The following is a 25,743-nucleotide window of genomic DNA, read 5'->3' on the forward strand; positions in this document are numbered from 1 at the left end:
TTTTAAAACCAAATTCAACACTTATTTTTTCAAGAAGAACTGTCGAGCTTCTTCCCAGGACTGGCGGGGGAATCTGTTGGACAGCTCAAGATAATCTTGCGAATTGAAAAATCTTTCTGTTGAGGACAGAACATAAAATTACCAAGTTATTCTCTCTTAAGATAAGATGGCAATAAAACAAGAATAATGAACGTGCAGCCAATCCGAGATACTTCAAGCCATTTACTCCCCTCCCCCTACCAAAAACCTCTCAAATCACGGGGTGACATTTCTGTGGAGCTCTGGACAGTGAGGTGTGGCTTTAAAAATGGGGGAAGAGAGTTCTGATGAGCAAAGACTTAGATTTTTAAGCTTATGAGGCTCTCTGCTTTACACATCGGAACATTATCCACCTTCACACATTTTATGTTCCCAGCCCCACCGGGGACCATTTCAGCCTCGTTCAAGTCCCGGCAGCCTCGAGTGCACTCTCTCAGCTTAGCAGCTTCGTTTTCCACAAAGGGCTGTGGAGTTTCACTCCCCGATTCCCCCAAAGCTCACAGCCAGATCACAAACACACCTCTCACTCCAAGGAGTACCGCTGGTGATGTGAACGGGACTACACATGCGTGCACAGGTCGGTGGGGTCCGACCCTTTGGGCAGCATGTAGCAGCTTTGGAGTTCTGTTCCGAGCAGCGTTACAGTGCCCGTTTGTGTTTTTGGGGACACCATCCTTCACATTCAAATGATATAATGGATAAAAATCATTCTGCTTACAGTATTATTAAGTCAGATTTTTTACAACCAGGGCATGTTTAGAAATTACACTCACATGCCACTACATAGTCATCTTAGTTTAAAAGTTCATTCAGTTTGAACAGTGAAAATAAAAAGCAGTTTTCCACTCGGATTTTAGATGTTTCTCAAGCAGATTCTCATGCAAACAGAGTCCTGGAAAGTTTGTGCTGTAGGCACTGTATGACGCTACTTCAGGCTAAGAGGTATAACATCAACAGTAAAAAGCTCCATAAATGTATGTTAATTTTGTATTTTACGTTTAAACACAAAGCTTATGTTTTAGACCTAGAACTACTCATCTTCTGCCAAACACTCAGCAAAATGGTGGTGGATTTCTGCTTGCTGTTAGGGAGAAATGACCGTCCGAGCAACATACTTTATGTAAAAAACGGGGAGATTCAAGACCAGATTCCCATCAACACACTTGAATTTCAGATGCGTTTAACAAGGAACAGCCAACTTTGCTGAGAATCTTTCAACTGTTCAGCTAAAGAGTTTAACTGCATTTTACACAACATTTACAACAACCGAGAAGAAAAAAAAATGGCAACTTTTTTACAAACGGACAAACTTTGCAGGATAATTACAGGGCAGTTGTTTACTAATTTTTGGCTCCTTGAGTGTATTGGCATAGCTGTGTATCTTCTGCAATCTAAAACTTCTGAAGGTAGCCTCTGTGACAGCTAATTACATATGTGCACACGCAGCATCATGTTTTAAGACATGATACCACACAGCATTTAATAAAGACTAACAGTCCGGATTCCTGATACAATGAGTAGCGGAGCGGAAGACATGTACATTTAGGTCAGAATGTAAGCTAGAGAGCCTCTCCCCAAACTGTGAAATCATCTTGCAATTTACTATATTTTTTTTCATCACAATGCAGATTAAAAAAAATTAAATCACAGTAAAATACAGTATCTGCACATTTTGTTACCCAATTGCTACTCTGTTACATCACACTGGAGACATACCCCTCTGCTGTGATAACTGAATATCCGTTTGGCCTGAACTCTGGGCAAAATCCTACGGGGGAAAAAAAAAAAAAAAAACAACAAACAAACCAGCATTAGGTTTTTAGATCTTAAATCTGAAGAATTAAAACAACATTTCTAAATCTTCACAGTCACTCAAAAATACTAATATTCCATGAAATCTGCAAATTATCAAACTCTGGATTGTTTGCTACACATCGTAACAGAATACTGCCAGCAGTTAAATTCTGTAATACATGGTGGATTTTTATACCTTTATTTATACCTTCTTTGAAACAAGTATGTTTAATATACAACAGGAAAAAAAAGGTTTTAATATCTTCTCAGGAAATAATTATTATCATCACTTTTAAATTAAGAGAACATTTACTACATCTATGTTTCTTGAAAATAAACAGTGTTTAAGATTTATGCTCCTGACTCCAAATACATTCTTACAAAATTCTTGAATTATCCCAATTTCATTGGCTGTGCTTCCCAGTGACCCATGAGCCTGAGGTCCTGATCCCCTCCGAGTAAGTCAAGTGCTTCCACGGAGGTGATGAACTGAGGCCAGCGCTGCAGCCAGCTGTGGTGGCAGTTCATCTCAGTGCCCAGTGCGATGTGCGATCCCGCTGCTACCGGCCATCGGGATGCTGCATCCTCCGGAGTCAGCAAGGACTCCAACATCGCTCTGAACAATGCAGGCTTACGCAAGTCAGCTGCTCCAGTACGGACAAGGCTTTTAGGATCCTGTCTGTTGTTCTAATATGCTCTGAGCAGAGACAGTATTATTTGACATCAGAGATGTAATTTAACAAAACTGGATACTCCTAAATGTGTTTTAATTATTTCAGCACATCTAGAAACAGATGGAACAAAATAAAAAGGATGATGCAAACTTCAGATGATGGAAATGGATGTGTTGGTGGTAAAATCTAGCAATCATTTTCCTTTGATTTACGTAGCACATATTTAACACACTGTATTTAAGTGTTATATTTGTACACACCACCGAACTTTTATGTAAACGGGACTTCTTTTTGCATTCCCTGGCACAGGAAGAATCTCATTTTCTAGTCACTAGGAAACCTTTTACAGTCTTTCCCAAACCTTCCACTGAAGCAAATGAGAGATTTGCTTGATGGGGAGCAGCGAGTTGAAATAAAAATACAGAGGCAAGTGTCCTCTGTGTGCGGGTATCTGAGCATTCCTTGGCTACTTTCAGAACCGTTCTGCCTGTGTGTGTGCATGTGCAACATCTGGGATCAGATTTTAAAATGGGTAAAACATTAAAGTGCCAGTGAAGGCAGTAAACACATGACGCTTTACAGCACCCAAGGATCTTCCGTATTTTAATATAACACCTTTTTTAAAAGCCTGCAAGAATAGCATGTGGACTTGGCATCGGAGATATACCTCTAACTGGAAATCAAATTAGCAACATTGACCCTTGTAAATATACTTACACTCTGCTGTAGCTACTGGGGATTTAAATTACATTCTCTCTTACAGCACAGAAATCAAGGTAAATAACCATAGTTATTCACATAGGGTACACTCTCCTCCACTATAATGATCTTTGGCTGAAAAAAAAAAAAGCTAAACTTGCTGCATTTACTTATAATACTTAAATTATTTTTGTTTGCCACTGCAAATTCTACACTGAAGTCTCTAGTTTTATTATAAAAAAAAATCAAAGTAAAACATGAATTATAGCTTTGTATTTAACCAGAAGTTCATGACTATATGTCAAATTCTTTTAATACTGAGGTTCCAAACTTTTTTTTTTAAACTGCTATGCAATTAATTTAGTATTGAAAGGATAAAAAGTATTTGCACTCAGAAGTTTGATGTTATGCTAAGACTTTTAGTAAATATTTAGTTCTTGTGCCTTCTCTCACAAATCCATGTAGCCTACCCTCGGAATAGATGTAAAGCATTAGGAAAAAGAGTTTGACTAACGTTTCTGTATCAACAGCAATAACTTTCAGGTGACTGATACAGAGCTACCAGACTCCTAAAAGCATATTTTTTTTAATAGTCGAGTGTTTACATAAACTGCATTTATTCATTGCAAATAGTCAATAAAATGTATGGAAAACATGAGGCATGTATAAAATCCAATACATAAAACACAGCATATAAATTTAGACAAAAGGAACAAAAATGCTGTAAAACCTTATACAAACCAGTATTCGTAATAACTTCAGTGGCTTACTGTCAAAAATAAAGACTGCAAGATTAGACCAGTAACATATGTTTTGTGTATTTTCTGCATAAAATATATACACTTCTGTTCAGTTCTCTCTGTAAATCTATAGTACACAGTATACAACTGTACATTTGTATGTAAACACACTAATATACCAGTTTCAGATCTGCTATAAGTGCAGTAGTTTAAAAAAAAATAAATATTTTAATAATTGTCTTGTAATAGCAGGATCTACGTCAAATCTTTCTAGCATGTCCAGTAACTTCAATGAAAACAGAATTCTGCAATGAGAACCTCAACTACTTGGTAACCTTCTAGTGTTATAAGATGCCTCAAGTACAGGCATAATCTGCGGTTTGAAAAGAGCTGCAGAGAATCTTAAGGTACTTCAATGATGTTTACTTGTTTTGCTGAACTCGAACGATTTCCATATACACAGCAAAGGTGAGAAAAAAGGTTGCAGTTATCCTGCACACTGCTGTTACGTTACTGTGATAGCTACCTGAATGAACGTGGCGAGTAAAACACAGCTCATCTCCTGCTCCAGGATGATCTTGTTCTGAGGGTTATTGTAACAAGCAGCTATTAGCGAAGGGAAGAGCACTTTGATTAAACGAGGATCACTGAAATACTGGAAAGGCAACTGGCATAGTTTTTGCAGCACCGTCGGGTGACGGCCAGATTGTACAATGATCTGAAAATACAAACATAACAAAATTAAACCATGTGATCTATCTGTTCTTCTCTTCCGGTTAACCACCAAGGGTGTTGAAGTCATGCTGAAAAAATGAACATGGCTGAGCAGTAAATACTAAAAATACAGCTTAAAACATTTACTCCAAATAATACTGGCACCCTAAAACAGAAGTTATTTTTATTGCACAGGAACACGAAGAAGCTGTGAAATTTCTTTTTCCTGGATCACCCAAAAAGACAGTAAGTAAATGAGAACGGGATTAATCTGTGGACGATAATAAAATAGATAATACCTTCATTCAAAAGACAGAGAATTAGAGCAAAAGGACTCTTGTAAGTTAGAGCTATGAAACAAAAAACCCAACCCCTGCAGTTTGAACATAGTAAGCATGTCTTTAGCGGGAAAAAATCAAGAAAGAGATCACCAGGACTGCAAAAATCCTCCCGAAGCTTGATCATCCTTTACTGGAGTGCTCCCTGGCAATTAGAGAGGACTCTGTTTCATGGTAGATGTCTGCCACGCATTCTCAGGCACCAAAAAGAAAAGGTGATTGTAAGCTGCACAGCGAGGAGTTTCAGTAAGTAGAGACTCAGAAAGATCCTCCCATCTGTATTTCTTATCTCGGTTTCTATCAGTGCCATTGACTCTAAAAGGAGAATTGTTTAGATAAATGGGACTGTTGTCATGAAGCAGGCTAAGTTTACAACTGTGTATGTCTGAAGAAATAAGGCAATGCTATTACTGCTCTCCTGCAAAGGAACCTTTCCAATTTACTTGATATTCTTATAAAGTCTTTGTGATAAAACTGAAAAATGCCAAAATCAGATCTGTTCCAAGGAACCTTGATTAAACAATTATAATATGAAAGAGCTGTTTGACCCAAAGTTGGCTTTTCAGCATAGGAGGAAGCTCCTATAAGGCTAGAACACTGTAAAACTTAGGGTCACGACTGTAAATTGTACTTGGAAAAACACAATTTTACAGGTACACACCCAGACAAGACTGCATTCAAATTAAAACCAGAAGGACAGAAAGAAGCAGTTGAGACCACAGGAACATAAATTACGGGGATTTACAAGTTTTCAGAGCACTTTTAACAATACCTTCAGAGCACACTCTCAGTTGATAATGCAGTTCATTTTAAAAACAAGATCAACAAAGTAATAGTTGGCATTTTTTTCAGTTCATCAGCCAAACAGCCATTGAAAACCTTTCAAAATACTGGTAGAAAAGTCTTAATGCCCTTAAAGACAGGAGGAATTTTTAAAAGACAGCCAAATACGTGACAATTAACTGTACATTCAGACATTGTTTTGAGTAGAGTATCACTGAAGCATTCGGATGATTCTGAACTCAACTATCAGCCAGCAGCCTGTAAGCAAGGGGGTGCCTGTCATGTCTGTGATTGCTGTTTGAATTTTAAATTAATTGCGGTGGTTATTATATAAATCTATGTTTTTCCATGGTAAATTTTACAATCAGAAAAGTACTTAAAATCATTCGTAATGGGATTAAAATAACTACAATTAGTATTTCTCATCCAGGATGGAACAACAGAACTCTGGATTTCTTTTTAAGGGCCACTGTGTACTTGATGAACAGACAGAGGAAAAGAAGTTTGGGGACTTTTCATTTCACTTCCTTTATCTGTTCTAAAAATGCCATGGATAATTAGTGAACTCTTGCCAAACTAACAGTGTAGATACCCAAATAGCTTTAATGGAATTATTATTTCAATATCTTCTTCTTTTCAACTTTTTTACTATTGTGATGTTATCAACATTAAAGATAGGAAGGGCTGCTGATTGTTTTAATCCCGTATTTATCACATGTGGAATCAATTTAATCATTTCAGCTCATTGTACTAATGCAGCTACTAAACCTGATACACTACATGATGTACTCTCTGAAAAAAAGAAAAAATCATGAGTCACCACTTACTGGAAAAAAACCCAAACAAATAAACCTCTAGCAGTGCACATATTCTTTGTTTCACTGTCAGCTGGTGGAGAAAGTGAAGTCCAGTGCTTGATTTAGCAGATGAACAACAAAGAAAACAAACAAAAACATTGCCTATGACTCCTTTATGGTGGAAATAGGATTCTTTTGATTTTTTTTTTCTTTTTCTGTTGTGTTTTGAAGCAGTCACTTGGCTGAATGATCCCAGCGAGTTTTGCAGGCCTGGAACACTCATCTTACAAAATGCTCTAATACAAGACACAAACTCCTTGCTGAAATCCAGTGCAGAAAGCTTGCTTTTCCTCCTGCCACATGCTGGAATCCACGCACATTTACTTAGAATTAGCTTTTCTTGTTGCTCTCTATCTAACCTAAAACTCAGATATGCCTGACAAATGTAACAAGATCCTAATTAAATCACTGCATTTCTGTACAGCCAAGCATTTAAGCACCTGCTTAACTTCAGATACGTGCCTAGGTTCCCTTCATATTTGCTTGCGGTTTTCTTTTTCTGCACTGAGACTTCTATATCAAATTTATACAAGCCTTTTTTTTTTTTTTTAAATACAGAGCAGGCAACTCGCAGTGTTTTCTGTAGTGCATTAAAACTGTTGCCTACTTTCAAAACTTAAGGCATTCATACAGCTTTATTGGTTTTACCCCTGCTTAGCTTAAATAAATTCCACAGAAGATGCCACCTGCTTAGCTTAGGTGATTTTTGGCCCAACACAGTAAACATTAGAATAACCCAGTGAAGACCCAAACAGGTAAAAGACACAGCAAATATGTTTCTGAAATGCTATTTCATGATGAAGTAATTAGGTTTTCATTTGTGCTATCAGTCAAACTCCAGACTATGGTCCCTGCTACATTTCAGAGGTGCAGCCCTGTTAGAGAGCGTGGTGATGTGATTCAGGGTCAGATCACCAGAAAGCACTGTCCAACGGCACTGTCTGCCCTCCGTGTAAAAGCCTGCTGAAAATGAGTTGCTAGAGCATCTTACACCCTTTACTGTGCTGAACTGAAGCAACCTCTACCATATAAGCCAATGTTTAGCAAGGCTGCACAATATATGCCTCTCTAATATCAGATTTTGTTTCCTTTTAACCTTTGCTAAAAAGTCACCTTTAATGCTACAAATTTTGCTGCTTGGCGTCTGTCTGAATTTCCAGCTTTCCTACAGCACGTATACTGCACCTCCTGGACCCGCACTAGATGACTGTCCAGAACGATGACTAATGTGATGACCTGTGGGAACTTTTTACTGAGCAACACTATTCAAGGTTGCCTATCAGTTATCTTGTCACTCCCACCCGTTTATAGCCTTCTGCGGGTCCTGCTCATTTGCTTAATCTCCAATAGCCAGAGGGTCGGGCATTGTCTTCTGCCCTACCAGGCAATCCATGCTCCCGTGTGACTCTGGAAAGTGCACTCTGCACTCTCAAGTGCAATAACCATCCTCATCCACTGTATTGGTATTTCTGAAGCTTATCACTTAGGAAAGCACGATTTATGATTTCTAAGTTGCTAGATGGAATCTGTTTTTCCCTCAGCTTTCCGTGGGCCAATATTCATTATACAGTATATTGCTTGGCCACTTACTGCAATTCTTTCAGCTGCGAAAGTCTGAAGCAGTGTAAAAGTCAGTCTTTCAAAACAGACTACAATGACAAAAGCCAGCAATATGCCACACAGTGCTTCAGCAATACAAAAAGATAATCAATCAATCAAAAAAAAAAAAAAGTTCCTTCTGGTATGGAACAGCAATAAAGTTGTGGGGGGAACTCACCATTTTGCTGGGAGATAAGGCTTCCCCTGTCACTTAGGTGGGGTGTCTGGCTACAGACTTGAGGTGACTGCTGAAGGATATTCCATCCTGGATTCTGCAATTCTTTCCGGCATCCCTGCCAGGTCAGCTCCAGCAGCCTTGCTCTCTGCTACTACTTCCTGGCACCTTGCAGAGGAGATTTTTCCATGACTGAAGGCCATTGCTAGCAAACTAATAAACCATACGGACCCAAACAACTTGGGCACGATTCTCCTCTGGGTGGAAAAGGGAATGCTGCAGCTCATCTAATTTTTCTGGGAAGCTCCAAGGGCCCAGAAACAACTTCCTGATGATCCTGCAAGAATGAGAATCCGGCAGGTGCATCTCCTTTCCTGGCTTTCAAGGGCCCAGAGATAACTGCTGTCATACACAGGGGCAGCCTTCGCAGGAGAACTAGCAGGGGAAAGATGTTTTGGTGAACACCTCCCAGCTCTATTTACATACTGTATATACAGGTGTTTGTCTTTCACCTAATCTTTTTCTATACTCCTTTTATCATGAATGAAAACTACAGTTACTTTTAAATGCATATATATTAATTTTTGTCAAAGCAGGGTAATAAAATCTTTGTAACTAATAGGATCCAGATCTTTTGAGTGATACAGCAATGATACAGAATGGATCAGCAGTTACATGTCAAATCAGAAGTAAAATCTTACCAAGCCAATGGTTAATTTTACAAGAAAATTAAAATAAGAAAGCTTTAGTTTTTGAAACTATATCTTCATAATCAGGTAACTGAGTTTATAAGCAATAAAACAGAATTATAAGCAATAAACAGAATTTCCATTGAGAAAACTAAGATGTCAGCCAGAAAGTTGAAGAACGTATGTAAAATATTGAGAAGATATTAGCCAGATTGAAGTGAACTGATAATTCACACATTCATCTCATTCATACACTCATATGTCCTAATTATACATGTAATATAGATGCACGCTACTATTTTTTCAAGAACCAATAGTTCAATCAAATTGCCTTTTGAAGATTTACTTTTTTTAAGCTATAGAATAGCATTTTTGGTGACAATCTAAATTTCTGTTTCCAAGTTGTAACTGCACACATTTTAAATATATAAAACATTTACAAAGACAGACTAATTGAATTTAAAACTTTGCCTGCAACCTTCCAGAGAGTTAAAGATTATGATCACAGATTGTTTTTCAGTGGCTCTACGCAAGTATGTTATTGTCAGATGTTTCATTACAAGTAACAAAAGAAGTCGCACAGTCTCAGACCAAGAACATTTTCGCCCTTGTGCACTAAGCAAGGTTAGTCCAGGATTACTGCAGAGTGGAAGTGCTAATGTTTAGAGCAACATTTAGTCTAGTTCTACTGATGGATTTAGGTTTTCTTATTTCACTTGGACATTTGCAGCTCTGAAAAGGCATCATTCACGTCAGTTATTTCTGTCCATATATACCATAAAAATACTGGAATTATCTTTAAAAGAGGCTAATTTTTTTTTTGGTCAGAAAGCCAGCAGCAAGCTTTTCGTCTATGCAAAGGCAAAACAAAGAACCAAGAAGAGAGTATCCAACTCATTCAGAAAGCCAGGTTCCCAATGAACTCAACTGGGCTAGGCCACAGAATCATAGTATTATGAATCAATTACCATTTACTGCAGATTTTTCACACATTTAGAAAGCTTCAAGGAATTCATCACATGTCTGAAATGGTAATAATATTTACCATTCTATTCAATTACTTTCTCAAAGGTTGCTTCCACCCCACCACAAAATTATGATTTAAAAAAAAATCTCATCACAAGGTTTGTTGGTTTAAGGCTGGTATGAAGCTGTTCTCCTCCAAAGAGTTAGACAGGGGACAGGTTATGAAGTATTGGGCCTGTGTGGCAAGGTTTTGGTAGCAGGAGGGCTGCAGGGGTGGCTGCTGTGGAAAGCTGCTAGAAGTCTCTCCTATGTCTGACAGGGGCAATGCCAGCCGGCTCCAAGATGGATCTGCTGCTGGCCAAGGCCATCAGCAGCACTCCTAACGCCTCTGTGATAACATGTTTAAGAAGGGGAAAAAAAACAGGACAGGAGATTTTGCAGACAGAGAGAACGAACAAGATATGAGAGGGAACTCTGCAAACCCCAAGGTCAGTGGAAAAGGAGGGCAAAGAGGTCCTCCAGGATGGCTTGCCTTCCAGAAATAAACTCCACAAAAACGTCAGAAGATTAAAAGAAAAGGTGGTTTTAGATATTAACTTGATCATTTTAATAATGAGTTGGTTTATGATTTCTATTCCTTTTGCTTTACCTTAACATTATGTCATGGTTGATGCTGTTAAAATACCCAACACACAAATGCAGAAACTTTGGGAGCAAATGCATTGCTGGCATCAATGGCACTGCTGAGGCACAGCCACCAACAACGAGACCTGCAGAGGTAGCGGGATGTCCAGCTAACAAAATAAAGATTAGGTGCAGCAACTCAAGCTGCCATCCGAGCACATGGGACTGCACATATGCTGCCAGGTGTCCCTAAAAACATAGGGATGCTTGCTTGGAAACACTGTGGCAGGAGAAGAATGTGACTTATGGGTGCCTGATGTAGCCTATCAGTTTCTTTCATCCACAGAAAAAAAGAAAAAATGCTTAAAGATAGCAGAGAAAGATTGCCAAGGGGAGAACTGAAATCTGTAGCCACAAAGCCCCCAAATGTCAATATTTGAACAAAACCTTCCAAGTCATTTAAGCGCACCACTCTCGCGTAACTGACTCTGCACGACAACGTTGTGTTCTTGGTACTCTACAGTCAGGCTGGCATCTTTTAGTAATTTTGACCAAGTATTAGATGCTGTAGCTCTTACCAAATGAAAAGTAAGACAAAATGATACTAACTTGAAGTGGATACAGGAAAATGGAGTAAAATTGAGAGAAAACATCTTTCTCAATAGAATTGCCTTTTATTTTTTATGAAACAAAGCATTAAAATATGCTCTTCTACTTGACTGTGCTCTTCTGCTACAGTGTATTTCACGTTCAGATGCAATTTTCTTAGAACAACTCAGACTAAAAAGCTAATGGTTCTCTAAGGGGCACTTCCCTGTCTTTCCCACTATCTTGTATGACCTACAGTCCCAAACTTGAAGACAGCCATTATAAACATTTGGATCTTAAACTTGTACTGTTGGTATGGGAACTATTCATGTTTTTTTAATACTTATCACTTACATAAATGTCAATTCTAATTGGTACAAACAACTAATAACTTTATTGAACAGGAACGACGCATCTAATCTGTGTAGCTACAGTACTCCATCAAGCCATTAAATCCTTTTGTTTGATGTCAAGTTATTTACAACTTTGTAAAAGAAATAAGTCTTTATATTAGTGGTCCAGAGCTTCTCTTCAAAGTTAGATCTGCATTATTTCTTTGCTTCTATATAAACAGATCTCATACTGCCAGTATTTAATCAGCAGAATATGTCACCACTTAGGCTCTTCTTCTGCTTGAAGGTCAAGCTCTTTTCTTTCTATTTTTCAAACTACATTATTGGTGAGGCTTTTGGCAAAGAATGTTCTAAATCCCTCTGAACATTTATCAGGAATCAGAGCACCATTGCCATGCAAAACCAATGATCCAGAATGCTACATTCAAATTTAAAACGAAGAATTCTGTCTATTTGAAAAATCCCAGTGATTATTTTCTTAACATCACATGTATGCTTTCAGAGAGAAGATAACAGAGTTCAGAAATAACATTAGTCTTCCTATAAACCACATTATGAGCACAGTACTTCTAGAGCTAGCTCTACGGTTTACACACACACATTCAGTGGTTCTCTGCGTATATGTAACAAATAAAAAAAATAACCCACGCAGTTTTTGTGTAATCATCTCAAGCCATTTAAGTATTTAGGATAGGACCACGGCAAATTCAAGCACAGTGATGCAGTAAAAATGTTTACCAAAAGTGATGCTAGTGGGAAGTCCAGATAAAGAAGTTAGTTATACAAAGCTCTTGGAAAAATATCACCCAAAATGACAACTAACAAGTCACCTTAGTTATAAGATAATAAATGAACTATATATAGATTAAATTCAGCAATAAATAAATAATATTAAACAGATACTGTAAAAGAGAAGCTGCATTACAATGTGATGAAAGGAGAATGGAAACAATTCTAATAGGCACTGAGGCTATCCGGATGTAACACATGCCCAGGCTACAGGCTAAAACAGTAAACTAACCAGAAAACCAGAAAAGGTATTAAGGTATTAAGCAAAAGCCTAACTTTAAAAATGATAGCATTTTAGCGTATTACCACAAAAATACATGTTTAAACACGTGCGGCTGCTCTCATACATAAAGTACCTTATTGAGGGGTATCATTGCTTTACAGAAAACGATAAGCTTCATAGTTTCAAAAATAACATACAGAAGAACTGTATGATGAAGTGTTGGCTTAACAGTTTTTAATCAGAGGACAGTATCAAACGTATTGAGAAATTCTCTAAGCTCAATTAAAAAAAAATCATGCCATGTCTTAAATCCTCAGGTATTATTCTGAACACTAAAATGATTAGAATTAACCCTTGTAGCCCTACACTATTTTTGAAGAATCATCTTCACATTTAGATAACACCTTCAACTTTGATGACGCACTACTTGTAACTTTAAGCAGCTGCTTTGGGGCATGATTGTCTACTCATTTACACAGTTGAAACTCAATCAATGTGAATGAAGAAGTCTTGATTCAAAGGCTAGAGAAGAAACAGGATCTTAGTCAACACAAGTTCAAACAGACTTTTGGCAGGGGTTTCTGCCATCACCCTTGAAAACGGCTAGTTTGGGTCAAAAGCCCCAGAAGGTGTGAATAATTAAAATATTACAGTCTAAAACACAGAAAACCTTTTTGTCTCTCTCAGAGCATTCCCTCTCTTCAAAAGCAACCATTTTCTGCCACTCTCCAAAACCATACTTGCAAGTAAGAATTTTTATTACTAGTACATTTTGTCTTCTGTCTTCCACAATAAATGTAAAGGGTTTGCGAAAATATCTGATCTTCAGCTAAAAAAATTGTGAAACACTGAGCCATTGAACGTGCTGCAGAGTTGGCTGAGAAACTGCTTCAAACAGACAGCAAGAAAATGTACTTTTCTGCCACGAAAAATGTGCTACTATTTACCCATTACTAAAGAGAGAGGAAAACGAGCAGTATTTTCCATAATATTCACTCTGCAAGACTTAATGCATTTTATTTTTTCTTTATGTTTCAGTATCACTTCAATCGAGTGTTACTTGAGCTGAACACGATGAAACAGATTTGGGAGACTTTTTCCCACCCTTAGAGCAGCATCCAAGTGCTCGGAACAACTGTCAACTGCCTGAGCCCAAAGCTGTGAACACAGAGCAGGCCGGCGTCCTCTCTGCGTGGGGCCACTGATGCTGGGGACAGTCACTGTGGGTCTGCAGAGACTTGGAAACCTTAAAGAGTTTATGGAGAAGTACAGGGAGTTCCCTCACACATGAGACGCACAATAGCACACAAGGCCTGATTAAATATTTCCAGGCTTTGCACTTTGAAATTTCACACAGAAATTTAAAACATTCTCACAAGAAGGAGAGAGCGACTGGCTGGGTGGGAGCGAGGCAGCGCGAAGGCAGGCGTTGTGCAAGCTTCTGCATCCATCTCCGCCAACAGATCTCCACCGGCCAAACCCCTAAGTTCCAGGCCCAGGTCTGAGCTGAGAAGAAACTGCTTATTAAGCAGGATTACGCCAAACTCTGTGGTGTATCTTCAATGTGGACAAAGGTCCACTGGGGATTAAGCTGAGACCACCAAACCTTTTTTATTCCTGACCCGGGAATAAGATTAGAATGTCGCTCTCCGGAGGCAGCACTAGCCGACTGCCCTCTCTCTTCATCCCTACGATTTAGTTATGGACTGTATTTTAGGGTTGTTGAAAGTACTGGCTTTTCTGACATGGAGAGCTAAGTTTATTCTTTTGCGTCTGCGGTCTAAGAATAAGACAATATGGTAAATGCAAGTACATTCATTTCTCATTTTAATTCCCATACACTCTCCCCCTCCTACAGGAATGAGCCAGCCATCTTGAACTGAAACGAAATACCCTTGATTTAATTTAAAGGCTGTGCTCATATTAAATTACTTTCTCCACACCATCTCAAAAAAAGGGATGCATTTTGGAATGTTAGGAATACAATTAAGAGGTGACGTGTGAAATATGCAATCCCACATGCTTTTGCCGTATTTGCTTTGTTAGGGATCGTTCTTAAGAAAGACAAAGTTCATCAGTAAGCTCAAATAACAACAAAGGTGTCTGACAAATTACCTAAGAGGCATCCCTTTTCACTGACTGCCTAGGTAGGAATGCCATCTTTTGTGAAGACACTGGTTCACCTAAGTGAATTTATGTGGTCTGAAAATGTACAGCTGGTAGAGAAAAAGCATACATTACAGACCTGTTTTAATTTACTTCATTTTAACTTGGTGAGTTTAATCCTTAGGGGATTTTTTGTTCAGAAGCTGAAGTGCTCCTAAACGGCAGTCGAGACTACAACTTCACATGAATCACTCACTTGATGAAATCAGCTATTCCACAAAATTTACCAGGCGTATTTTTCGTTTAAACCTAGAAAGTTTTAAAAGGTTGTGGGTTTGAATTTTTGGTTGTGGGTAGTTGTTTTCTGTGTGTGTGTGTGTTTTTTTTTTAATTGTTGATGTTCTGTTTGGTTTTGTTTTAAACTCACAACCTCAGCATGAAATCCATACTCCTAAAAATCCCTCCTCTGAAAAGAAACTAACAAAATCAGAAATAAATAATTTCAGATACTATTTACTTACAAATACAGACATTAACTATACGGTAACTAGCAATTCCTGCATCTTTACTCATGTTGTATTTTCAAAAACTCCACCTACCAGATGAAAATTGTTCCAGTCTCTCCATAGACCCAAAAGCAACATAAATAACGCAAGTTTAATGATGGCCTCTAATAAACAACCCATATGGAAACTCTATATGACATTTTTATAACCCTTCTTCAGAGTTTTCCTGCCAGATTCTGATTTTCAGAATTTTTCTATTTTAAAAGTATTCTTCTCTTTTCACACTAACTCTAGAAGAGCAAACTGGCCACATACTGAAACTCAATACGACCTCACAATGTCAGTAACAAAATGATTTCTCTACGGAAGGTAACTTTTAATCTAAAGTCACTTTGTAAGTGTCCCTTACAACCTGGCAGTACTTGTAACCACAGTTAGGATGCATATGATACACACTTACTGTAGGATAAAGCGTACTCCTGTTTTATGACAGAAGTAAGAACTGCCACATAAAAAAATGCTAAGAAGAAAGCAAATGTAACTATAAGCCAATCATTTAAAAAAGGAAAAGACAATCTGGATGATCTCTAAGGTCTTTTCCAACCTAGTGATTCTATGATTCTATGAATCTCAGGATGAAGCCTTTCTTGGGGACTATCTACCGTGGGTTTTTTGTGCTGGGAATGAGTCATAAACTTCATGATCATTTCAGAACTGTGCCTACCATACAGTATTTTATTTTCTTTGAACATTGTATTTATACCTGTGATACTGCTATGTGATATTTTATATTTTCAAGACAGGAGAAATTCCTCTCCCGAAATATCCTGTAATCTTACTGTTCCTTATTCCTTTAACTGAAGCTAGCTGTTATGCCAGAAACATGTTTTGCGATACATTTTCAACATTTATATAGCAAGGGTAAGTTTCTAATAAGTGAATGATATTATTAAATCTAATTCTATGTGCTTCTATTTTCAACAAATGGATCACTAGATATTAACATTCCAGTTACTTGTTAAGTCTACTGTAAGAATAATGTACTGTTCTGATGGACCCAAGTGTCTACGGATAACAGGCTTGGAGTGGCAGAGAAATGTTAGACTTACGCAACTGGAAGACAAGTGTTTGGGGACGAAGTCCCTTCTTCAAGGACACAAGGTTTGTGTATCCAAGTTTTCCCAATTGCACCAGTTGTTCTAAGAGAAGTTTTACTTCTAGCTACAAACCCTAATTTTATAATAAGTTTTTTAAAGGCTACATACGCTGTTCCCTAGCGCTTTCACAGAGATTTTGGTTTGTAGTGTAGTAATGACATGTTTTAGTTGGACAATTTACTCGTATGCAGTTCCGTATCCTACAAATCCCAAAAGTTAGTAAGATTCTTCTAGAGCACCCTAAATACAGTGTGTGTCAGAGACAGAATGAACAAAAGCTGTTTTATTTAAATAAACGGATATCAAGACAAATGAACAATGCAACTTCTTTTGGAGCCTGTCAGGCAAGATCCTGAGGCTGGGGATCTGATTTGTGATGACTTTTAGTATGAAAAATGTTCATATTCACTAACTGCAATGAATATGGAAAGATTTTTATTCCCAATACAGCAATGTGAAACAAGCCCCATCGTCCGTCATTCATGTTAATTTAATTATGGGACCACATTCAATTATCCAATATAATATGCAAATGAAGTGAGTTGACAGCACATGCTAATTATATTCATTACAATAATTAAATCAAACAATGAAAGGGAATAAAAATGTAATGAAATAGAAGGATATCTTAAATTAACAAGCACATTTTAATTAGCAACTGTAATCCCATGATCTGATATGGTACAGTTGTCTTATTGAAAGATTGGACATTAATTTTATTACGCAGTTTAGTTTTACATGACTATCCTTGGTATCACAGGACCTGGTTTTGTATGTTAGTAGATTAAACGATGGCCAAAAAAAGAGAATCAGTTTCCTTGATCATACTTCATGCAAAGCAGATGCCCAATAAAGCTGAGCTCCACTGTGCCATGAGTACAGAATCCCGTCTCGTGAAACACAGGCTGTCTAACTCTGTAGTAAACAGAAGTTCACGTGCCAATACAAAACAGACAGTGCAGTTTGGGCTTGACTAACGACGTTAAAGCATTTAAAATATTAAAGAAACACTCTCTGCTTTTTGAAATTTTCAGTTTCATAACTGATTTATTTCTTCAGTGACAGCAGCTGCCCTGAAAAAGCTTTATGAATGTTAAAAGAAAACATGAAAAAAGGAAAGGAATATTACTAATATATTATACGTGGGCAGAGTCAGCAAAATCGTAGTCTTTTTAAAATAAACAGAGCAAGCACTATCAAAGCACTTAGGAATGCATTCCTTAGGAATCCATTGTCCTCACTGCTCCTCGACAGAATCGCTTGGGCCCGGACCAAAAGCCAACCGTGGTGAGAATGCTAACTGGGACCCCAGCCACTGCCTCTGCATGTGAGCAGGACCCACCGTGAGGCCCTCCTCTTCTCTGGGGCTCCTGGAAACTGCAGTGAAATATGAATCTCAAAGCTATATGAGAGAAAAGAACTTTCCTGTTTAATTTGCCACTCAACTAAACGTAAAGACTTTTACAGATAGTGTAATAAAACCAGACAAACCTATATTCCATTAAATGATTGGCATATGATGTTCTTGGAAGATTTTCTTCTATGAATGCGAAATATTTAGGAAATTGCCCTTTTATTATTTTGACTGCATAGTGGTAATAATTCACTTACTTAAATCACAGTGCTACTACAGAAGGTCAATGTTGAGGTCGACAGGCTGTAAAATTTCCTTTTTAGAAATCTATCTATTCTCCGAACTGGAAAGCTGCAATTTTTTTAATAATTCATGCCATTTTTTCTTTATACCAGTACACTGTTTTGGATATTTATCTGTTAATGTGGGTAGATAAAGGAATCAGAAAAGGCACACTGAAATTTCCAGGTAACTATTCATGGGGTTTTTTTGTTTGCTTTTGTTTTGTTTTGAGAAAGTTGAAAGGACTGAAAACAAACAAAGGTTTCTAATAAGGAATCAAATTTAGAGAGGAAAAGACTTACTTAAACTACAAACATTTCAAAACAAATGTACATATGACAGCAAGAATAATGCAGATCTGCTTTGAAATTCGTCAGTTATTGCCTTTTTAAAAGTTTGTTCAAATGCTAAATAAAAAGAACTATCAGGGACTACAGAATTTGTTTTCACAGCTCAAGTCTGGTGTCTCTATTTTTATTACCCTGTTCTTTCCAGGAGTTGAAGCGTACTGTTTGAAAGCTTTCATTGCGAGAACTATTTTTTACTTTTTGTTGATCATCTGCAGAATCCTACTATGAAAGAAAAAACTGGAAGCTCAAAATTTAATAATAAATTAAACAGTAACTGAATGAGCAGAAAGCACTTCCCTTTTCATGAAAGGCACCGTATCGTCACTGGAAGTCACAACACTAGCAGCACCTGAAAATACTGACTGTAAGCAAGTCTTACTGCTTTGCCTAGTGGTAAAAGAAAAAATACTTGCTTTTACTAAAAAAAGAAACAAACCAACCTTTTTCCCCACACTTTGCAAGTACTTGAGTGAGCAACGTTTCAGTTTTTCAAAAATTTTTTTTAACCAAAAAACCCAAACAAAACTGATACTTCCTCAGTTAAAATCTTCTTCATTAGGAATATCAGAATTACATCAAAAGTCACACACGTCATGACATCTCCTGAGACAGTACCACCAAAGCAAGCCACCATAAAAGACTACTTTTAGAGTATGAAAAGTACTAAAATGCCGTGGCTGTTTAACCAGAGACCTTAACTTGACTCTCAGAGCTGCCCAAGTCCCCTCTTAATGTTGACAGTTAACTCGTCCACGGGTAGATTAGTGATGGCACATGACCCGAACCCCAAGTGCACATGCCGAAGGCTCCAAGACACTGCAGAGTCACCAGCTGGGAAGCATGCCCACAGACAAATGCATTCTGCACATACTCAGTCTCTTGACCGCCTGCCGGCAGCCGCCATAGCCAGCTGCTGCGGTGGCACGGTGCCTGCTCGCCATGGTCGGACCTTCGCCGGGGGGCACGAGCGCCGAACAGCAACAGGCACTACAGACTGCCCTAACTGACATCGCTGGTAGGAAATCCCTCTTCTGCGCTATTCCTGGCACGTTTAGAGTTGCAATTCCTCTCTGCAATGAATCACATCTGTTTATACTTGTGTGCCAGAGAAGAAATTTTTGAACTGCAGAGAAAGGACAACATTGTTTGCTGGCACTTCTGGATGCCAACACGACGCGTTGTGTAGCAGCGGGAATCAGAAAATGGCAGCAATATTGCATGGATTTTCAAAACAAGAGTATTAAGCAGTGTTGCCTGCAGTTAGCTCCACATCCTGAGTGGGCTTTGGTGGCACAGGGTAGGAAAGCTGCAGGATCCTCCCTCCGGCTGCGGCCAAAGCCACAGAAACTTCACCATATAATTACGTTATATATAATTATTATATAATTCTGACATCATTGTCAGCTTTAAGATGTTATAATGTTCCAATTATAGTCAACAACTGTTAAAAACATTATCAGACAGCTTTTCTCCAAACCTTTGCTGATGAGTTGTAACACTTCTTTCTTCTGCTCATCAGCTTAACTGAGGGCACTACGCTCCTCATCCTGAACTCCTACCCCAAAAGGTGAACTAAACCAGGAAGCAGGTGTTACAAGTATGAAGAGAAACAAAATGAGCAACCTCACAAAATACAGCATTCAAATTAATTCCACCAAAGAGGTAGGCACCACAACGCAGTTTCTACACATGCAGAGTCAGGTTCACATACTCAAAAAATTAAGAGCCAGTGCCAACTTCTGCCCTGCCCAATACACCCTGAGATGCCACATTTAAGCTGAGGAAATTCAAGAGATTTTTAAGACCAAAATACTCCTTAAGTTTCATGTCTAGGTTATTTTATAAACTAATACGAGAGGTCACAAGAGTCCACTGACAAAAGTGGACAACAATCAAGGAAGCTAAAGGGGAATTGCCACTGGTTGTTCCACAGAGTATTTGGTTTACTACTAAAATGATTCAAGGAGAAGAATGGCTCAAACTTAAATGAGTTCTCTGGCTACCAGGGAGATTGCTACCTTGGCAGCTGAGGATGTCTTCATGGCAGAGTTAGCTTAGTTTGCTTTAAAAGGGCTTAAATTGGGTACCGCAGCCATCTCATCAAGTTGACATAAGTTAACTTGGAATTAAAAGTATCAGTTGCTAAGTATATTTTGGCAGTGAGTAAGGCTAGTTAAAATCAATGCAATGTCAGCATCATTGTCTGCATAAGAACATGGAGCTTGTTTATGGCCACATAAATTGATTTTGTTAAGATGCAACTTCAGCTTCTCTTTTGCGAAGGCATGTATTTGTGCTCATAGGAATCCCAAGTGCTGTTGAGGGGATCCATGACTAAATGTGCCCTTGATAACTTCTGATCCCATTTTCCATTTGCCTTACCTGATTATCTGTGTTGTTTACAGTAAAATAGCCCACACAAATAATGACTTCATGTAGCAATCCTTCACAGGTATGCTGGGAACAGTATGAGAGCAGAGAGCTGATAATATGCCGGAATGCAAGGGACAGTCCTTCAGCACCCACAATAGACTGAAAAAAAGGCCAAGACACAGAATTTACAGTCTAGCATTATGTTACAGAAATTGTGTGAATTACATACACATCACTGCACCCTTCTATTTTTTTGCAAAGTGTAGACTACTATGCTCTTTGATGCCTTGACTGTTGGAAGAGGACTGAATCAGCTTATCACTTACTACTGGCCTATAACATTAAAAGCCACAAAAATACAAATAAATTCAAATTTTAAAGAGATCTGGGAAAAATGAGATTCTACTTAGCTGACATTCAGTGTAGCATCAGGTTAAATATTTCGTTTGACATACATTACATATTCCAGGAAAACTTAATGCTAATAATATTTCTCAGTAATAAGCAAAAGAAAGAAAACCATATCCATTTCTGCAAAAGAGCAAAATGCATTTCTCATTAATAACGCTGAATGGAATACAAAAATTAGTAACAAATAATGACTTTTCAAACATTAAAAAAAGGTTAGAAACAAATAAAAGGAGAGAACACTCAGCTGCAAAGCTTCTTGGGATGCTTTTTAGAAGTAGGCAAATCGTTGTAACATGGAGATTCAGAATTAGATTTTATCTGCGCAGCCTACAGCCTCTATTTAATAAACATGTCAAACAGACAGAACGACACAAGGTCAAAGGGGAAAACTAAAGCACAAGGAATGAGCATGACAGTCTACTAACTCTCATGGAACAGCAATGCAGGCCTGGGAGAAAGTCTCTTTCATTTGAGAGTTTTCTTAATTTTTATACCTTGTAGCCTGTGTTAAGTACGTATACATAAATCCTCGTCTGGGTATAGTTTAGTTTCAGCATACTCCAAATCTAGCCAGCAAAAGTAGAATCCCTGGCAATTAAAACCAACTAGGCTGTGGATATTTTCCATCTTGAACCTCAAGCATTCTGGTAAGTTAGCATATTTTCAGAATTTAATGCACAATACTGCCACCATTTATTGCTTAACATGATGTAAATGCCGTGTTCTTCGGTCCACCCTTATTTAATTAGTGCTGTCCACGCATGCTGTGACCGAGCACTCGGGGTTTAACCTTCCCTGATAACAACAGGTCAAAGGGCACCTGAGTTTGTGTATAAAAGTTAAACTAATTTTTCAAGGAAACTATGCTTCCTTTTAGCTAGAATTAATATGAGCTCAGGATCCTGCGTTGTTTCTCACTACCATCTTTCAATTGTTTAGACTGTCAAATTAAATGAAATATATATGCATGAGCCATCTGTGCGAATACAAACTCTAGAATACCAGACTTCTCCTGTTAATCAAAAAAACCCTATCCTGCAGTCCTACTATTACATGATAAAACTATACCTCACAGATAATAATCAGACAGTACATAAACTACATTTTTTCCCTCTGCTGCCTGTTAGCCTGCTATAGTCCACACGGTCAGAATCAACATCAAACTGCCTCAGGTGTATGCTGACTTTTTTTTAACATTACAGAAATAAATCACATTAATACATTGAAAGGGATAGCTCCTCCATCACAAAAAAATATTATGCCTGCAATTCAGTTAGACAACTAGACAGATAATTATTGAGTGAAGGAGCCCTGCATTGATGAACTGAGTAAAATAATTCACACTGGTTAGTTTTCTACCACTCTTTATGCAATCATTACTATCTTGCACCATTTTATGTAGAATACACTAATGCAGATCATGGGATTTGGTAATTAATACTCATGGGTTCTTATAAATGTTCAGACACAATGGTAGTTGGTAGAGGAATAAATACAGACAGTGTGAGTAGAAGCTTGTGTTTTAAAAATTAATAGTGATTTCTTGAAATGTCGGGGGGCAGCCCTTCAGCCAGCGTGATTTGCTACAGCTCCCCTACAAACTGGACTTCCTGCCACTTATTCAGGACTTCCTGCCTGGTATATACCTGCAATATCTACAGCAACAAATAAACTTCCAGTCTCAAGCCAAGAGGTACTGAACAAGCTGTAGAAGAGAACTGCTTTGATGCACCTTGATTTACAGAAAGGAATGGGAGTTAATGGTGCGTGTAAGGGTTGTTTTACATGAAACTCCAATAAATATACTGTTTCTGTGCCTTGTAAAAAAGCCCTGACTGGACTGGATCCTGCAACTGCATCTATACAGATGGAAGTTGCTATATGCAAATCGTTTGTTGCTGTTATTAGAGATAATAAATTTACTGAAAATCAAAATCAAGAAATACAAATGGAGACAAACCTGATACTGAATTTTTTACTCATCCAAAGCTCTTGCAGAGTTTAATGCATTTCAGATGGAGTGTGTGGTACAACTTATATACAAATTACGTATTAAATGAAAGAGAAACCTATTCTGATGAATTGTGTAAGATTGATGCTGCTAAACGTGTTTTGCCAAGTAATGCTTTTTGACAGGTGTTTTATATTAAGAACAACAGCATTTCCAATTTATCTGAGAAATACACTAGTACTTGGATTTTCTTTGTATGGCAAAACAATTCATTTACACCAGAAATCTGTTCACAGAACAAAGTAAGAAAATACCTTCTCAAGATTCAAAATGTGATCTTTTTGGATTTGTTTTGCAAGTAAAAATTCTGAAAAGTAGAATTTCCAATTTTTGGTCAATAAAAATTTACTTGGATGAAACAGACGTTGGTATCAAATGATTTTCCATTTCAGTTGTATAACTGTTAAGCAAGTGGCCACTGAAAGCCCTGAAAAATGTAAATTGTGATTGTAATATAAGCAAGACATTTCACATTAGAAAAAAATGTTATTTTGTGCTTTCGACCAAGTTTTTTTTACATTTTTGGAGCTTATTAAATATAAAAAATACTGCACTAAAAGTGAGGGTTTTTGAATAGAAATAGTAATGGATTTGATTCAGTCTTTTACGTAGTCTAAATTTGTACTTTTTGGTCAGCCATAGCTAGACGGTGGAAACAACAACAGTTACCAATTTTATGCACGAAGAACACTTAAACATTTAATCATCAAAGTTCCTTCATCAACTAAGGACTTAAAGAAAAAACTTAGTCCAAAAGTACATGCAATAATTAATATTTTCCCACTAAGCAAAAGTTTTAAAACATCTGTTACCTGAAAGGCAGGCAGATCGAGAACAGCAAAACTATTGAAGAAACGTAAACTCTGAATGGCAACCTGGATTGTGTTCACGGCATAGCTGTCTTTAGGACTTGCTGTGTTTGGATCCGAAATTGTCCCGTGGAAAAGAACACAGTACAGCATATGCAAGACTCCAACCAGATCCGTAGACTGAAGAACTGCTGTTAGTCCTGTGGGGTCCTGACGTGTATTGTCAAATATGTTCCAAGATCTGTAAAGAAACATTAAGCTGTCTGAGGAGGAGACCGGCACTCAGTGAGAACACTTGCACAGGATGAATACCTCTAACAAGTCAAATGTTAGAAAAACAGTGAACTGTTAAAAAGGAAAAAAGCCCTGATGTCTAATATGTCAGGAAACCACATTATTTCCAGAAAATACTTGGAATATGAAGCTGGGTACGGTCTCATGCTCTCTTTAATTGTAGTGCAGCTGTATCTTTAAATATCTTTCTCCACATACCGGTGTCTTTGCTCCCAAAATGGGTTCACGACACCAGTGCAGATCATACAAAAATTCAACAGCTGTAAAGTGGGAAGCCTGGGAGCACTTCAGGGGCTGCGTGCAAGCTCTGTGTCAGCCTACACCCATCTTTCTTTCTTGCAATAGCAGTCAGGAGTGGGGATGGGAGAACTCCCTGGAGCCTCTCACTGCTTCAGTGACGGGCTGCAGGCACTGGAACAAACTGCCTACCTAAGAAGCAAAGTAACTTACTAGGACCAGATGATCTTAATCAAATAGTTCTGCAGGAATTTAAGAATGAAGTGGTTAAGCAGTTAACAAAACACACTACTACTTAATTCAGTCAGATGTTACTACAGGAGACTGTATGGTAGCAAAACATATGCAGGAAATGCTCGAGACAAACCAGCACAACCTGTGCAAATGGGAACTAGGTTTCTTTGGTATCTTCTGGGTATGCACATCAAATAATGGAGAAAATCTTTGGTTTTCTAGGATATGAGGACAGACAGGCAAATAACTCAGGATGCTCTTACCATTCTTGCATCCTAGCTTTCACACACACTTAACATAATCTCTCCATAATCTGTACTGTTAATTTTTTTCACATTATTAATAATTCAGAAGATGATGCAGGACAGTCACTGCTAAGGAAGACTTAAGATTATCACTACTCTGGAGGTTAAATCGTGTGGAAAGCAGGCAAATACAAAATAAAGCACAAAAATAATTCAACAAGTTTAATATACTCTGAGTTCTTATTCAAAACCATCATGGAAATCACCTGAACTTCATTATGGAAATGCATTTAGTCTAGATTGGCAAACAAAGGAAACACTAAAATATTAAGATACCGCGAACAGTAATACTAGAAGTATGCTACATCAAAATCTGGTCTTCATTTCACCTACGATGTTTCCAACTTAAAAAAACTAGGAAAAAAAAAAAAAGGAAAGAACTATCAGCATCAAAATAGACTCTGAAGATTGAGTCTATATATTATTCTTTTTTATAATTAAAGGAAAACATGACAGGTGATATGAGGAAATGTTATAAAAGGACAAATTAGATGAGGGTATCTTTACCACTTGTAACAACTAAAAGCAAAGGAAATGCGAAAGTAGTCGAAACAAGAACCACTTTCTAAAATGAACACAGAAAATAGTAGACACTCAGAGAACTGAGAGTATTCCCGTTGATCAGAATCAGCAAGGAGCTTTTTCCTTGACTAGAACAGCCCTAAATAAT

The 25,743-nt window shown here is 37.8% G+C and overlaps 1 protein-coding gene across 1 annotated transcript; it reads right to left on the minus strand.

Moving 5' to 3' along the window:
• Positions 1-21: 21 nt before the first annotated feature.
• LOC104509087 (S phase cyclin A-associated protein in the endoplasmic reticulum-like) lies at positions 22-24,244 on the minus strand (the record flags this gene model as incomplete). Its single annotated transcript, XM_010150910.1, has 5 exons — positions 22-112; positions 1,752-1,807; positions 4,473-4,664; positions 20,782-20,931; positions 24,007-24,244. Coding segments are annotated over 5 exons (727 nt in total), but the record flags the coding sequence as incomplete, so codon positions are not given.
• Positions 24,245-25,743: the final 1,499 nt, after the last annotated feature.

Source organism: Eurypyga helias, unplaced genomic scaffold (genome assembly GCF_000690775.1).
Source record: "Eurypyga helias isolate BGI_N326 unplaced genomic scaffold, ASM69077v1 scaffold3614, whole genome shotgun sequence".
In the NCBI taxonomy this organism is placed as follows: Eukaryota; Metazoa; Chordata; class Aves; order Eurypygiformes; family Eurypygidae; genus Eurypyga; species Eurypyga helias.